Genomic DNA, 14,984 nt, shown 5'->3' with positions numbered 1-14,984 from the left:
TCTGGTAGTTAACGTAAACTGTGTTTTTGCTAATTGTTGTCATAAGTAAAGTGACGGCAGTTTCCACAAATATAAAGAAACGGCTGGTTTTGTCCATCATTTTCACTTCAAACTACATGCCAACATCCGAAAGTGGATGCCATTGTGTAGTTTGAAATATGTGTGTAGCCATTATGTATTTTAACTTATTTCTCAGCTTTGGACACTGCACCTATTATACTTTATATATCTACTAAATTTAGTAAATTTGCTCCCATTTCTGTCCACAGAGGAGCCCGAATTGCTGCTAGATGCTAACATGGCACGTGACCACCTGGCAATGTTGGGTACTGACATTACCCTGAGTGCCACCATTAAGGGTGTACCAACACCCACCGTTAGCTGGAAGAAGAACGATGGAGATGTTCCTTCTCACATCACAGTCGCTGTCACTGCAACCAGCAGCAAAGTCTTCATTCCCAAGTGTATCCGCGCAGACTCCGGCAACTACACCATAACTGTGGAGAATGCTGCTGGAAAGAAATCAGCAACCGTCGCCGTGCTTGTGTTGAGTAAGTGAAATGTCCACCAATACAAAAAGAAAATGTTTGTAAATACTTATATACTTTGTTTACATTAATATACTGTCATGCCTCGAACAAAAAATATATCTGAATTTAGAATTTATGTGAGGTTTATTCTAACCCACTTTACTTTTGTTTCCACCAGATAAGCCTTCCCCTCCCAGAGACCTGGTGGTCTCCGAGGTGACCAGTGAGTCAGCCTACCTGACATGGAAGGCTCCTGAGGACAATGGTGGTGCTGTCATCTCCCACTATGTTGTACAGAAGAAGGACGTGGCCACAGAGCAGTGGGTTCCCGTCTCTGCAGCCAATAAGAAGCTGAGTCTAATGGCCATGTACCTGATGGAAGGAATCCAATACCTGTTCAGGGTAGCTGCTGAGAACCAGTTTGGCAGAAGCGACTATGTAATGACTAAGACACCCATCAAGGCTGTTGATCCCCTCTGTGAGTAAAAATCATTATTACGTTATGTTGTCTAACTTTACCTTGTAATATAATGATTTTTTTTTTTTTAATTTTCTTTTCCTGGACACCTTTCAGATCCTCCTGGCCCACCCAAGAACCTGCACCACACTGATGCAGACAAAACGGAGGTGTGGTTGGCATGGGAGTGGCCTGACCGCACTGGTGGAAGTGAAATCACTGGCTTCATTGTAGAGCACCAGGAAGAAGGCCAGACTGACTGGATCACTTTCAAGACCGTGAGCAACAACCATGCCCACGTCACCGGTCTTGAGGAGGGCAAGACTTACCGCTTTAGGGTCAAGGCTCAGAATGCCATTGGTGTGAGCCGTCCTGACACTAGCGTCCCTGTCACCTGCCAGGAGAAGACATGTAAGACACATGATTCTTATGGAGTCATTTCTTATTGTGAACTCTACTCATACTTTCATTTCCAAGCCTAAAAAATGATCTAATAATGTTGCTGTTTTGTTCTCCTTCAGTACCACCAACTATTGAAGTTGATGTGAAGCTTATTGAGGGTCTTGTTGTCAAAGCTGGCAGCACTATTGCCCTGCCAGCCAGGATGAGGGGCATTCCCATTCCCACTGCAAAATGGATGACAGATGGCAAGGAGATTGCATCAGAAGGTCGCTATCACATTGAGTCTGCTGGAACCTCAACCATCCTGAGTATCCCTGAGTGCCAGAGAGGAGACACTGGAGAGTACATCCTCACTGTGTCTAATCCTGCAGGCAGTAAGACTGTCGCTCTGCATGTCACCGTACTGGATCTTCCAGGTCCACCTACTGGACCCATCAATATCTTGGAGGTAACCCCTGATTACATGATGATCCAATGGAGGGCACCCAAGGATGATGGTGGCACCCCAATCACCAACTATGTAGTGGAAAAGAAGGATGTAAAGAAACCATGGGAGCCCTGGTCCGTTGTTCGCTCCAGTGGCACCAGCACCAAGGCCAAGGTGTCCAGGCTGGAGAAGGGCCGTGAGTACGTTGTCCGTGTCCGTGCAGAGAACAAGATTGGCATCGGCGCTGGACTTGAGAGTCCTCCCACTATTGCCAAGCACATGTTCAACCCCCCTGGTCCACCAGGCCTGCCAGAGTGTTCTGATATCACAGAGAATGCTGTGACAGTGGAATGGACCCTGCCTGACTACGATGGAGGAAGTCCCATTAGTGGCTATGTGATTGAACGCAGAGAAATGACAGGAAAATGGATCCGTGTCAACAAAACTCCTGTGCTGGACCTCAGATACAGAGTCTCAGGCCTGTTTGAAGGCAACAGCTATGAGTTCAGAGTGTTCGCTGAGAACATTGCTGGTATGAGTGAACCTTCTCCCATCTCTGACCCCATCAAGGCCGCTCGTGCTATCACCAAACCCGGACCCCCTGGCAATCCTAAAGTGAAGGACTGGAGCAAATCCTATGCTGATATCTGCTGGACCAAGCCTACGAGAGATGGTGGCAGTCCCATTCTTGGCTACGTGGTTGAGGCTCAGAAGTCAGGAACTGCCCAGTGGGACAGAATCAACAAGGACCTCATCAAGATGTGTGCCTACAGAGTGCCAGGCCTGATTGAAGGAATAGAGTACAGAATTCGTATCAGGGCCACCAACAAGGTTGGAGACAGTGAACCCAGGGAACTGCCTGAGACCATCTTGGCAAAGGACATCCTGGTACCTCCTGAAGTTGTTGTTGATGTGTCCTGCCGTGACTCTCTGACAGTCAGGGCAGGTCAGATCATCAGTTTGATCACTAGGGTGAAGGGCAGACCAGATCCAGAGATCACTTGGTCCAAAGATGCCAGAGCCTTGTCCCGGGATAAGCATACTGAAATTAACAACAACTACCCTCTGTGTGAATTGGTAATCAACGAGGCAGTCAGGTCAGACTATGGTAAATATGCAATTGTTGCCAAGAACAGTAGTGGACAGGCACAGGCCACAATTCTTGTCAATGTCCTGGACACACCAGGCGCTTGCCAGAACCTGAAAGTAGCCTACGTGACCAAGAACTCCTGCATGGTGTCCTGGGAGAACCCTGAGGACAATGGAGGCACTGAGATCACTCAGTATATTATTGAGTGCCGTCAGCCCAGCCAAAGAGGATGGACGGTGGTCTCCAGTGACTGCACCAAGCGCCTGATAAAGGCTTCCCTTACTGAGGGTTGTGAGTACTTCTTCCGTGTCAGCGCAGAGAACAAGATTGGTGCTGGTCCACCTACTGAGACCAAGACACCTGTGCTGGCAGTTGATCCCATTGAGAAGCCTGGTGAACCCACTGACTTCCATATTTCTGAGATTGGCAAGACCTTCTGCTTCCTCAAGTGGAAGAAGCCAGACTACGATGGTGGTAGCCGTAACCTGGGTTATCACGTTGAGAAGAAACCAAAGGAGGCTGAGGAGTGGGAGAGGCTCCACAAGGGTGCCATTAAGGAGACTTACTTCATGGCTGACAGGTGCATGGAAAATCAAATCTACCAGTTTAGAGTTCAGACTAAGAATGAGGGGGGTGAGAGCAACTGGGTGACCACAGCTGAGGTTCTGGTTAAGGAAGTGCTGGTGGAGCCTGAGATCAAGATTAAACTGGATGGAACCCTCATTGTGAAGGCAGGACACTCCATTCCTATCGAGGCAACAGTGAAGGGCAAACCCCAGCCTGATGTCAAATGGACCAAGGATGAGAGTACAGAGGAGATTAAGAAGGGCCCCAGGCTTCAGATCGAAACTGGTGCTGACTTCTCAAAGCTTCTGCTTACCGGTGCCAGGCGCGCTGACAGTGGCAAGTATGTTGTCACCGCCTCAAACGGTGCAGGAACCTGCTCTGCTCATGCCAAGGTCAACGTACTGGATAGACCTGGCCCCATCAGGAATCTCAAGGTATCTGGTATCACCATCGACAGATGCCACCTGGCCTGGGAAACCCCAGAGGATGATGGTGGTTGTGAGATCTACAACTACATAATTGAGAAATGTGACACCAAGAGAGGAGTCTGGTCAGTCCACTCCAACGCTGTCATAACCAACAAAGCTAAAGTTACTCGCCTTATTGAGGGTAATGAGTATATCTTCAGAGTTCGTGCTGAGAATAAGATGGGTCCTGGTCCTGCAGTGCAGAGTGAGGCCATTGTTGCAGGCACCCAGTTCAATGTACCTGATGCTCCTGAAGCACCAGAAGTCACCAAGATCGCCAAGGAAGAGATGACTGTTCAGTGGTCAGAGCCTGAGAAAAATGGAGGAAAGCCAATCACAGGTTATCTGTTGGAGAAGAGGGAGGAGCATGCCATTAGGTGGTCTCCTGTCAACAAAGAGCCAGTCCCTGGAACTCGCTTGACAGTTACTGGACTTCTACCCCTCCATGACTACCAGTACAGAGTCAAGGCTGTCAATGAAATTGGCATCGGCAGCCCAAGCAAGCATTCACGTGCCATCACTGCCAAGGATGCAGTTGGTATGTTACCAATAATAATGATAACATTGTGTTTAATATTTGTTAACAAATGTAGTTCTTGTTGTATTGCTATAGACAAAATCCATTGCTTCATGTTCACACACCCTTATGTCTTCTTACAGAGCCTCCTGCACCTCCTACCAACTTGAAGGTCCTGGACAGCACCAAGTCAACTGTCACCCTGGGCTGGACCAAGCCTGTATCTGATGGTGGAGCTCCCATCATTGGCTATGTTGTGGAGATGAGGGTGCAAGGAACTGCAAAGAAAGGAGATGATGGTTGGAAGAGGTGCAACGTAGCAGCTCAGCTGGTCATGCGCGAGTTCACAGTCACAAGTCTGGATGAGAAGCTTGCATATGAATTCAGAGTGTCAGCGCAGAACCAGGTTGGCTTGAGCCTTCCCTGTGACCTGGAGGGTGCTGTGATCCCCAGAGATATTCTTGGTGAGGACTTCATCACACTTTAATTTCTTTTATGGCAGCCAGATGTAATTTCAGGTTTACCTGGAGTGTCTGTGACAATGTACTGATGTGACACCTGCACTGTTTCTTCCAACAGAGGCACCAGAGATTGACTTGGATGCTAACTTGAAGCAGGGACTTACAGTGAGAGCTGGCTGTCCCATCAGGCTTTGTGCCACCATCAGAGGCAGACCCCCTCCAAAGGTAACTTGGAGGAGGATGGGCATTGACAACGTGGTCCGGAGGGGAAAAGTCGACATCATTGACACCATGACCTTCCTGGTCATCCCCGACAGCACACGTGACGACTCTGGCAAATATTGCCTGACTCTGCAGAGCCTTGCTGGAGAGAAGGCTGTGTTTGTCAACGTTAAGGTTCTGGGTAAGTCCTGGTTTTCTTTGAGTAATGAATACAACCATATAGGTTTAACTTTGTTGCACTCAACAATCCCAAAAAAAGTGCTTAAATCCATCAAAATGACATTTTCAACTCAATCAAAAAAAAGAACAAAAAAACAAAACAAATACAAATACAAACTTCATATTCTGTTTTTCCTGACAGACACTCCTGGACCTGCAATAAATCTGGAAGCTACTGACATCAAACAGACATCAGCCATGCTGTCCTGGAGTCCTCCAGAGAACAATGGTGGCAGTGAGGTTACTCATTACATTGTTGAGAAGCGTGAGATTGATCGGAAGACATGGGCAACCGTCAAGGCCGAAGTTGAGAAGGATAAGATTCCCTTCAAAGTCAGCGGTCTGATGCCAGGGACCGAATACTTCTTCAGGGTCACAGCTGTCAATGAATATGGTTCTGGAGTTCCCAGAGTGACACCCACTTCCTACCTGTCCTCTGATCCTGTCAGTACGTATCATCTCTTAATCAAACAATGTGACACCAGACTGACGAGCTCATACACAGCTTACAGTCCCTCATTGTGCTAAGTTTTCTCATCTTTTTCATCAGTCATCTGAAACACTTGAACACACCTGTCTGATTTCCTTTTTCAGGCAAGCCAGATCCCTGTGAAAAGATTGAGGTTCTTGAGATCACTAAGAACAGTGCCACAGTGGGCTGGGTGAAGCCTGCCAGGGACGGCGGTGCTAAGATCGATGGCTATGTAATTGAATACATCGAGGTCAAACCTCCTCCAAAGCCTCCAGCAAGTGTGGAGGTTTGTCATGTGATCAAAATAAAACCCTAACCTCACAGCCATTTTACAAATATTTATGCTCTTACATAATTTGGCACTTCTTTTCTTATTATTGAATAAACTTAGTGAAAGTATGAATCATCAATCTACAATGCTCAACTTGCCCCAGGTTCCAGAAGGAGAGCAGGCTCCTCCACCACTGCCTCCACCTCCAGTGGTAGAGGAGGAAGAGGAAGCAGAACATGAAATGGAAGTGTGGAACACCTACACCACAGTGAAAGGTTTGACAATTAGCATCAGCGGCCTGAAGGAGAGCAAGAGGTACAAGTTCAGAGTTGCTGCGAAGAACATCATGGGCATGAGCTTGTTCACCGAGACAAGGGAGCCGGTCGAGATCAAGGAACAGATGTGTAAGCAGATGTGTAATAAGAGATTAAGAAGTAGTTTTAGCCATTATCCCATGATATCCCAACAGTTAAATTATCTTATTTTGTCTAGCTATCTCATGATCAGGACTTAATTGTTGCATTATTTTGAAATAATAAAAACTGATGTTAACAGTAAATATGATCATCATTTATTATCTCAAGGCTACTCAGCTTCCTTAGATAGTCTGTCAAATTCTTATGTCCACCCGCAGTGGAACCAAAGATTGTCATGCCAGAGACAGTGAGCGCCAGAGCCGGAGCCAAGCTCAGAGTAGAGGCACTAGTTTCCGGAAAACCCGCCCCGACTTGCAAGTGGATGCGTGGTGAGGACCCAGTAGTCCCATCCAGTCGTCTGGCTGTGCACCAGTCCGGCAACCTGTGTGTCCTAATCATCAAAGATGTGTCAAGGACTGACAGCGGAGAGTACAGCCTGGTGGCTGAGAACAGCTCTGCAAAGGTGGTCCAGGCCCTGAGGATCATTATCAGAGGTCAATGTTACCCTCAATAGGACAATATGGAAGAAATTATCGTAATTTACATTTTGGTTAAAAAAAACGAAGAAAATTATTCAGCTGACTTTTCTGTGTGTTTCAGACATCCCTGGTCCTCCTGAGGGCCCCGTGGAGATCAGCGACATCGACTCTGATGCCTGCTCCCTGTCATGGAACAAACCACTGGAGGACGGAGGCAGCAATATCACCAACTATTTGGTGGAAAAATGTGATGTGAGTAGAGGTGACTGGGTGACAGCTGTCTCTTCCTGCCCAAAGACCGGTTGCAGGCTTGGAAAGCTCATCCCTGGGAAGGAGTATGTGTTCCGCATCCGTGCTGAGAACCGCTTTGGTGTGTCAGACCCCATTCAGTCTAACAGGATGGTTGCCAAGTTCCCCTTCGGTGAGTTTAGCTGAAATACTGTATGTCCCCATTGCAGGTCTTGATAAGCTTTAGATGCAAGCCTTTTTCTAAATCTGACAGGTTTTATCTTTACATACAGTGTTAATTTTGTCTGTTTTGTTGTCACCAGATGTTCCTAGTGAGCCCCTCAACTGCCGCATCAACAAGACCAACAAGGACTGTATGTTTGTGGCCTGGGATAAGCCCGAGAGCGATGGAGGCAGTCCCATCACAGGTTACTACATCGAGCGTAAGGAGAGGAACAGTCTGCTGTGGGTGAAGGCCAATGACACAGTTGTCCGCACCACTGAGTACCCATGCGCTGGCCTCATCGAGGGCCTGGAATACACTTTTAGAGTGTCTGCCATCAACCGCGCTGGCCAGGGCAAACCAAGCAAGAAGACTGACTTTGTCACTGCCAGAACACCCGTTGGTATGTTTGAAGCTAGCACCTATGCAACAATCTTATTTCATTTATTTAATCTTGTTTCCTTACTTCTGCTCATTTGTCTTTTTTGTGTCCCAGACACTCCAGGTAAACCTGAGATCCTGGATGTAACCAAGAACTCTGTCACTCTGGTTTGGGCGCGTCCCAAGAATGACGGTGGAAGCAGGATCATTGGATACTTCGTCGAAGCCATGCGGTTGCCGGGAGAAACTTGGATACGCTGCAACACCAGCAGCCAGAATGTCCCAACGGAGGAGTATACAGTTACTGGCCTGGAGAGAGACCTGCAGTACCAGTTCAGAGTCATTGCCAAAACTGCTGTCAACATGAGCAAACCATCCGAGCCCACAGATCCTGTCCTGGTCTGTGCTGATAATGGTGAGGTCGTGATTTAACACTGTTATGACAAGGCTGATAAATCAGTCATTGTAATAACAATGTTACTGTGTTTTCAGCTTGACTGCCATAAGCTTTTAACTTTGAAAAAAATAGAAAGAGAGGAGTATCTAACAGATCTGAGCAGAATCACTTTTTTATCACTTTTTTTAATTTATCTCATATTCATTAAACGCAGTTCCTCCAAGAGTGGAGCTCAATGACAGGATGCAGAAGGGTTTTAAGGTGAAGGCTGGAACCCCAATACTTCTAGAAGCTGAGGTTTTCGGTAAGCCCATGCCAAGAGTGACCTGGAAGAGAGGCGAAAATAGCCTGAAGTCAGGTGAAGGCCAGGTTATCTCCCAGCAGAGGCATCACTTCCAGCTGGAGATGACAGCAGTCACCAAGGACCACACAGGAACCTACACCATTCTGGCAGAGAACGCCAGTGGCTCCAAAACTGCAGAGATCCAGGTCAACGTTCTGGGTCAGTACTTTCATCTTTTCTTTAGGGGTGTCTTCTGAAACTCTGAAGATAAAAGCTGTAGGTTATTCACAGTCTATAGGCTGTATTCACTTTATATTCTATATGATGTACCCATAGTTTCACCCATCAACATATTGTGCTCAGTTGGCTGATATATCTTTTTTTTTTTCTTTAGATGTGCCTGGCCCTCCTGCAAGTGCCAAATATGTTGAGGTGTTTGCCACAAGTATCAAGCTGTCCTGGGAGTCTCCTTTGAAGGACGGTGGTGCCCCCATCAGCAGCTATATCGTGGACAAGCGTGAGACCAGCAGAGCTAACTGGGCCCAGGTCTCCGCCAAGATCAAGGGTGACATCAATGAGTTCAACGTGGAAAAACTGATCAAGGGTCGCGAGTACCAGTTCCGAATCCGCGCTGAGAACATGTGGGGAGTTGGAGATCCCCTCATCACTAAACCTGTCATTGCCAAGAACCCATTCAGTGAGTCATCACCAGCATTTCGTCTGGGCTCATACAATAGAAAACAACATCAGTGGCAATGAAGAACTTTAACAATTAGTGCTATAGTTTAAATTGGATCTAATACTGTTACATAACTAACACAAGCAGCAGCTACATCCAACCAGTTCACTGTTACATCACATATTCTGTCAACATCTTAAGCTTCTTGTCACATTGAGTCCAGATTTGGTTGCTTATTGCAAACTTGAAAGATATATTTTTAATATCCACACTAAAACCTTTAATCTTGTGTTGCTTTCAGCTGTCCCTGGCCCTTGCGAGGCCCCGGTCATCACCAATGTGAGCAAAGACCGTATGACTGTGAGCTGGAAGGAGCCTGCTGATGATGGAAAGTCCACCATCCTGGGCTACATACTGGAAAAGAAAGAGGCCAAGGTATTGACCTGGACCAAGATAAACCGGAAGCCTGTGACAGAAAGGACCCTTGACGTTACAGGCCTCACAGAAGGAGCCGAGTATGAGTTCAGAGTCATTGCCGTCAACATTGCAGGGCTTGGCAAACCCAGCGAGCCCTCTGCTGGCACCACCGCACAGAATCCCATCAGTGAGTTATTTATTAATGTGATATTACGTGAAGGGTTAGTCACAGCACTAAAAGACATCCAAATGTAACCTAAACTGAATCAATGTGCTCTTCCCCAGCTCCTCCTGGCCCCGTTGTGAATCCCAATGTGACAGACACCACCCACAGCACAATCAGTCTCAGATGGACTGCCCCTGCCAACAATGGTGGAAGCCCCATCATTGGATACTTGGTGGAGTGCAAGAGGACTGACACCACAGACTGGATCCGCTGCAATGTCCCCAGGAACCTGCAGGAGACCGACTATGTCATCCAGAACCTTATCAACAAGGCCGAGTACCAGTGCCGCATCACTGCCGTCAACAAGGTTGGCTTCAGCGAGCCAGTTGAAGTACCTGGCAAACACGTTGCCAAGGAAATCATTGGTATGTATAATTTTGATTTCATAAACTGCATTTATTTCAATTCTGTAGAACAGTGAGTGTCAGTGGAAAACAGTATCTTTGACATAAGAGGGTATATACAAGATACAAACCTGGAAAAGTGCTGCATATCCATAATTGGCTGCATTATGACAAAGACTGGATGAAAATTAACAGAATAAATTAAGATTAGTTACGTCATGTTAGCCTGGATTACTAAAGCCATGTTTGAAGGAAAGGGCCCTGGTATATCTGGTTTTCACTTGACAACCTAGATTGGTGGAGCAGTCACTGTATACTTACTATAGTCCTCAGCAAAACATTGTTTTTTTGTTTTTTTTGTATTAAAGTTCACAAAATTAGCAGTATTCTTCTCTATTTGGCCTTTGCAGCCATAATAAAACAGTAAGACTCTTTCCTCACACTTCCACTCATAAAACTGTCCTCTGTGTGTGTTCATGTAGTTCCTCCTGAGGCAGAGTTGAGTGCAGAGCTAAAGGAGGGCCTGGAGCTGCATGCTGGTGCCATCATGAGGCTGCAGGCCACCATCAAGGGCCGTCCCTATCCCAAGATCACCTGGGCAAAGATGAACACCAACATCAAGGACCGCCAGGGCATTGTCATCAAATCCACCAAAACTGACACCATGGTGATGGTGGAGCATGTAAACAGATATGATGCTGGCAAATACATTCTGAACCTGGAGAGCTTGGCTGGCATGAAAATGTACACCATCACTGTCAAGGTTCTTGGTGAGTGAAGGACTTATTTATTTACTATGCAAAAGCATTAATCTCCGTTAGTTTGCAGTGATTGTACTCTGTACCCACTGACTGACTGATATCATCTATGGACTCATCAAATACAGGAATAAGTCAATAAATGAAAAAAAAAAAAAAAACTTTTTTGGGTTTAGGTTCATATTTTAAGAGGCATTGTTATAAAATGTTGTTGCATCTCTCCAGACACTCCTGGGCCACCAGTCAACCTGATAGTGAAGGAGACATCCAAGGACAGCTCCTCCATCTACTGGGATGCTCCTCTGATTGATGGTGGCTATGAAGTCACCCACTACATCGTTGAGAAGCATGATACTGAGAGGAAGGCATGGTCCATCGTCTCCAGCAACTGCACCAAGACAGCATTCAAGGTGCCAGACCTGGTTGCCGGACGGTCCTACTGCTTCAGAGTGTCAGCAGTTAACAAGCTCGGTGCTGGAGAGTGCTGCGAGACAGCGGATTCAGTCAGAGCAACAGGTGGGTTGGGTGATATCCAATTTTGTGGTTCGCCTTCCTTTCTTTGTTGTTCTTGCAAATATTATACTCATTGCATTCATATTTACTTTTTCAGAAGAGCCTGGGCCTGTCATGGACTTCAAGACGCTGCTGGTTACTAAGGACTCTTGTACTCTAAGCTGGAAGAAACCACTCACTGATGGTGGAAGCCGCATCATCTGCTATGTGCTCGAGGTTCTCAATGGTGACGACAAGTACAAGGAGCTAATGAGGTCCAAGAACATGCAATACAGCGCCAAGGACCTGGTGGAGGGCAAAGAGTACACCTACAGAGTCAAGGCCGTGAATGACACAGGAGAGAGCTCTGCCAAGGACCTGACGGTGGTTGCCAAGGACCACATCAGTAAGTGTCCATATTTCGAAAAACTTTTAGACAAATAATTATTTAAGAAAATGTGTCAAGTGTTCAAAGTAGAGTTTTAAAATACTTTTTCCTTCCCTCTGCAGTTAATCCAAACTGTGACTTGAGGGAGCTGCCCAACATGTGCTACATTGCCAAGGAGGGCAGCACCGTCCGACTGAAGATCCCAATCATCGGCAAACCTACGCCCAAAGTCTCCTGGAAGAAGGGAGATGACGAAGACCTGACAGACACTGGCCGAGTGTGCGCTGAGTCCACTGCAGTTAACACAACCCTCCTGATCAGAGACTGCCAGAGGAGTGATGCTTCTAAGTACACCATCACCCTGAGGAATAGTGCTGGAAGCAAGGAGTCCACCATCTTCATCAGGTAGGAATCAAGTTGTATCAGGGCATGTAATTTCAGAGAATGTTGTACAACATAAAGAATATTTTTCTCAAAATGGATCACAACATGCTAGTTTCAGTCATATTCATATATTACTGGCAACATTTAAATAAGTAACAAAGGTAAAAAAAACAATTTAATGTCTTCTGTCTCCTTTTAGGGTGGAGGGTAAACCTGGCATCCCTGTTGGACCCGTTAAGTTCAAAGATGTTACTGCCGACGGTGCTACGCTGAAGTGGGGTGCTCCCAAGGATGATGGTGGCTCAGAGATCACCAATTACATTTTGGAAAAGAGGGACTCAATCACCAATATGTGGGTGACTGTGTCTTCCATTGTGGAGACCAACACAATGAGGGTGACAAGTCTCCATGAGGGCACAGAATACATCTTCAGAGTCTGTGCTGAGAACAAATATGGCGTTGGAGAAGGACTGAAGTCTGAGCCCATCGTTGCTAAACATCCATTCAGTAAGTGACTATAACTTATATATTTTAAAGGCTGGGGGTGTTTAAGTGTTGAACTTAAAAATTGGGCTTTTCCTGACTACTATTTCACTGTTTTTCTGCAGATGTTCCCGATGCTCCTCCTCCTCCTCAGATAATGAGCATGCGTCATGACTCAGCTTATCTGGCCTGGTCTGACCCCAGGAAGACCGGAGGATCTCCCATCACAGGTAGTCAGCTTGAATACTTGAACTACTTACTGTGAAACAGCTGTTACTTTGACTCATATTATTTGACATGCATGTTATCTTTATTTCTTACAGCACTGTATTTGATCTATATGATCTGTATGGGCTATATGAGCTTAACGTGGATATTGTTTTTCCCTCTTTGATTCTACGTTCAGGCTACCATGTGGAGTTTAAGGAGAGGACCAGTATGTTGTGGAAGAGGGCGAGCCTGGCTGCCTTAAGAATGAAGGAACACAAGGTAACTGGGCTCACTGAAGGCCTGGAGTACGAGTTCAGAGTGATGGCAATCAACCTGGCTGGCATTGGCAGACCAAGCGCTCCCACCGACCCACAGGTGGCCCTGGATCCCATTGGTGGGTGTAAAAAGTGTCACAGTAACAACAAGCATAAAACTATACAAATTATATAAAGATAAAACCCTGAATACATATTTTTTAATACCTCTATCATTAGATGCCCCTGGTAAACCTGATGTGATCAGCATCACCACGAGCACCGTGACCCTCCAATGGACTGAACCAGAGTTCGACGGTGGCCACAGGCTGACTGGCTACATTGTTGAGAGGCGCGACCTGCCGTCTAAGATCTGGGTTAAGGCCAACAATGTGAATGTTGTGGAGCCTGCATTTACTGTGACTGACCTGCAGGAGGGCTGCAAATATGAGTTCAGGATCAGAGCAAAGAATGCTGCTGGTGCTCTAAGCCCACCCTCCGAGCAGACAGATACCATTATCTGCAGAGATGATTATGGTGAGAGGAGGATATAAAACGGTGTTAGAAGCATTCGGAATGCTTTTAGTTAGAAAATATGATACTGAGGTAGAGACTTGGCATACTGCATGATATATTAAACATTTCCTATTTCCTCCAACAGCTGCACCAACCATAATTATTGATGTTCATGTGATGGAAGGTCTGACTGTCCGAGCCGGTGATACCATTGTCATCACTGCCACAAGCATTTTAGGCAAACCTGAGCCAACCTCATGCTGGTCAAAGGGAGGAAAATACTTTAAACCCTCTGATCTTGTTCATATTGAGGCCACTGCAACTTCCTCTACTCTGTCCATCAAATATGCCAGCAGGAAGGACTCTGGAGAGTACACCATAACTGCCAGCAACCCCTTCGGTGTGAAGGAGGAAACTGTCAAGGTCAAAGTTCTGGATGTTCCTGGTGCTCCTGGGCCAATTGAATGCAGTGGTGTCTCTTCTGAAAAAGTCACTCTTACATGGACAGCTCCTACTGAGGATGGAGGCTCTCCTATCAAGTACTACACCTTGGAGAAGAGGGAGACCAGCCGCCTGCTCTGGACTGTCCTGGAAGAGAATGTCATCGACTGTCACTATGTGGCCAACAAGCTAATCCAGGGCAATGAGTACTTCTTCAGAGTCTCTGCTGTTAACCAGTATGGTGCCAGTGAGCCATCTCACTCTGAGGCAGTCAAGATGATTGATAGATTCGGTATGTACAGTTAGGTTATGTTCTTCAGTACACCTTACATCCTGCATTTGTGCTTATTTTTTTAGATAAAATATCTCTGGAAGAAGAACACAGACTACTAAGATTCATGAATGTGTTTCTTTTATCTATACGTCTAGGTCCCCCAGGTCCACCATCCAGACCAGAAGTTGAGAAAGTGGATGGACATTCTGCCACTGTGACCTGGAAGAGACCAGCTGAGGATGGAGGAAGTGATATCATAGGTTACTGTGTTGAGAAGAAGGAGAAAAAGGCTATGAGATGGTTCAGGGCATCCAAGAAGTCCATTGCTGAGCTCAGCTATGAAGTCACTGGTCTCACTGAGGGCATGGAGTATGAGTTCCGTGTTCTTGCTGAGAACAAAGCTGGCTTTGGAGAACCAAGTGAACCGTCTATGCCTGTCAGAACAATAGTTGCCTCGTGTAAGTAAAAAAATGTGTGAAAAGCAAATGGGCCACCAAATACCAATATTATTTTTTTTATAATGTTAAGATACTGAAATTAAATCACCAGTTTTTACAGAATGAGGTATGTAATTTTAAAAGACACTAACCCCTTTTTTTTATAACTGAC

The 14,984-nt window shown here is 46.2% G+C and overlaps 1 protein-coding gene across 1 annotated transcript in view; it reads left to right on the top strand.

Moving 5' to 3' along the window:
- The window catches only part of ttn.1 (titin, tandem duplicate 1), a 203,856-nt gene that overhangs the window by 142,740 nt on the left and 46,132 nt on the right, over nt 1-14,984 (top strand). The window contains exons 175-201 of the mRNA XM_040148273.1: nt 270-551; nt 709-1,008; nt 1,105-1,398; nt 1,509-4,478; nt 4,601-4,921; nt 5,037-5,321; nt 5,502-5,807; nt 5,954-6,117; nt 6,266-6,506; nt 6,737-7,012; nt 7,119-7,418; nt 7,549-7,851; nt 7,945-8,244; nt 8,441-8,728; nt 8,904-9,206; nt 9,490-9,792; nt 9,891-10,196; nt 10,658-10,945; nt 11,159-11,449; nt 11,544-11,831; nt 11,936-12,218; nt 12,397-12,704; nt 12,806-12,910; nt 13,087-13,284; nt 13,385-13,681; nt 13,806-14,393; nt 14,531-14,833. Of these exons, the coding sequence (XP_040004207.1) occupies nt 270-551; nt 709-1,008; nt 1,105-1,398; nt 1,509-4,478; nt 4,601-4,921; nt 5,037-5,321; nt 5,502-5,807; nt 5,954-6,117; nt 6,266-6,506; nt 6,737-7,012; nt 7,119-7,418; nt 7,549-7,851; nt 7,945-8,244; nt 8,441-8,728; nt 8,904-9,206; nt 9,490-9,792; nt 9,891-10,196; nt 10,658-10,945; nt 11,159-11,449; nt 11,544-11,831; nt 11,936-12,218; nt 12,397-12,704; nt 12,806-12,910; nt 13,087-13,284; nt 13,385-13,681; nt 13,806-14,393; nt 14,531-14,833 (10,491 nt within the window). The remainder of the gene's footprint in view (nt 1-269; nt 552-708; nt 1,009-1,104; nt 1,399-1,508; nt 4,479-4,600; nt 4,922-5,036; nt 5,322-5,501; nt 5,808-5,953; nt 6,118-6,265; nt 6,507-6,736; nt 7,013-7,118; nt 7,419-7,548; nt 7,852-7,944; nt 8,245-8,440; nt 8,729-8,903; nt 9,207-9,489; nt 9,793-9,890; nt 10,197-10,657; nt 10,946-11,158; nt 11,450-11,543; nt 11,832-11,935; nt 12,219-12,396; nt 12,705-12,805; nt 12,911-13,086; nt 13,285-13,384; nt 13,682-13,805; nt 14,394-14,530; nt 14,834-14,984) is intronic.

Source organism: Xiphias gladius, chromosome 16 (assembly GCF_016859285.1).
Source record: "Xiphias gladius isolate SHS-SW01 ecotype Sanya breed wild chromosome 16, ASM1685928v1, whole genome shotgun sequence".
In the NCBI taxonomy this organism is placed as follows: Eukaryota; Metazoa; Chordata; class Actinopteri; order Istiophoriformes; family Xiphiidae; genus Xiphias; species Xiphias gladius.
This window is presented reverse-complemented; position numbering and strand designations above follow the sequence as displayed.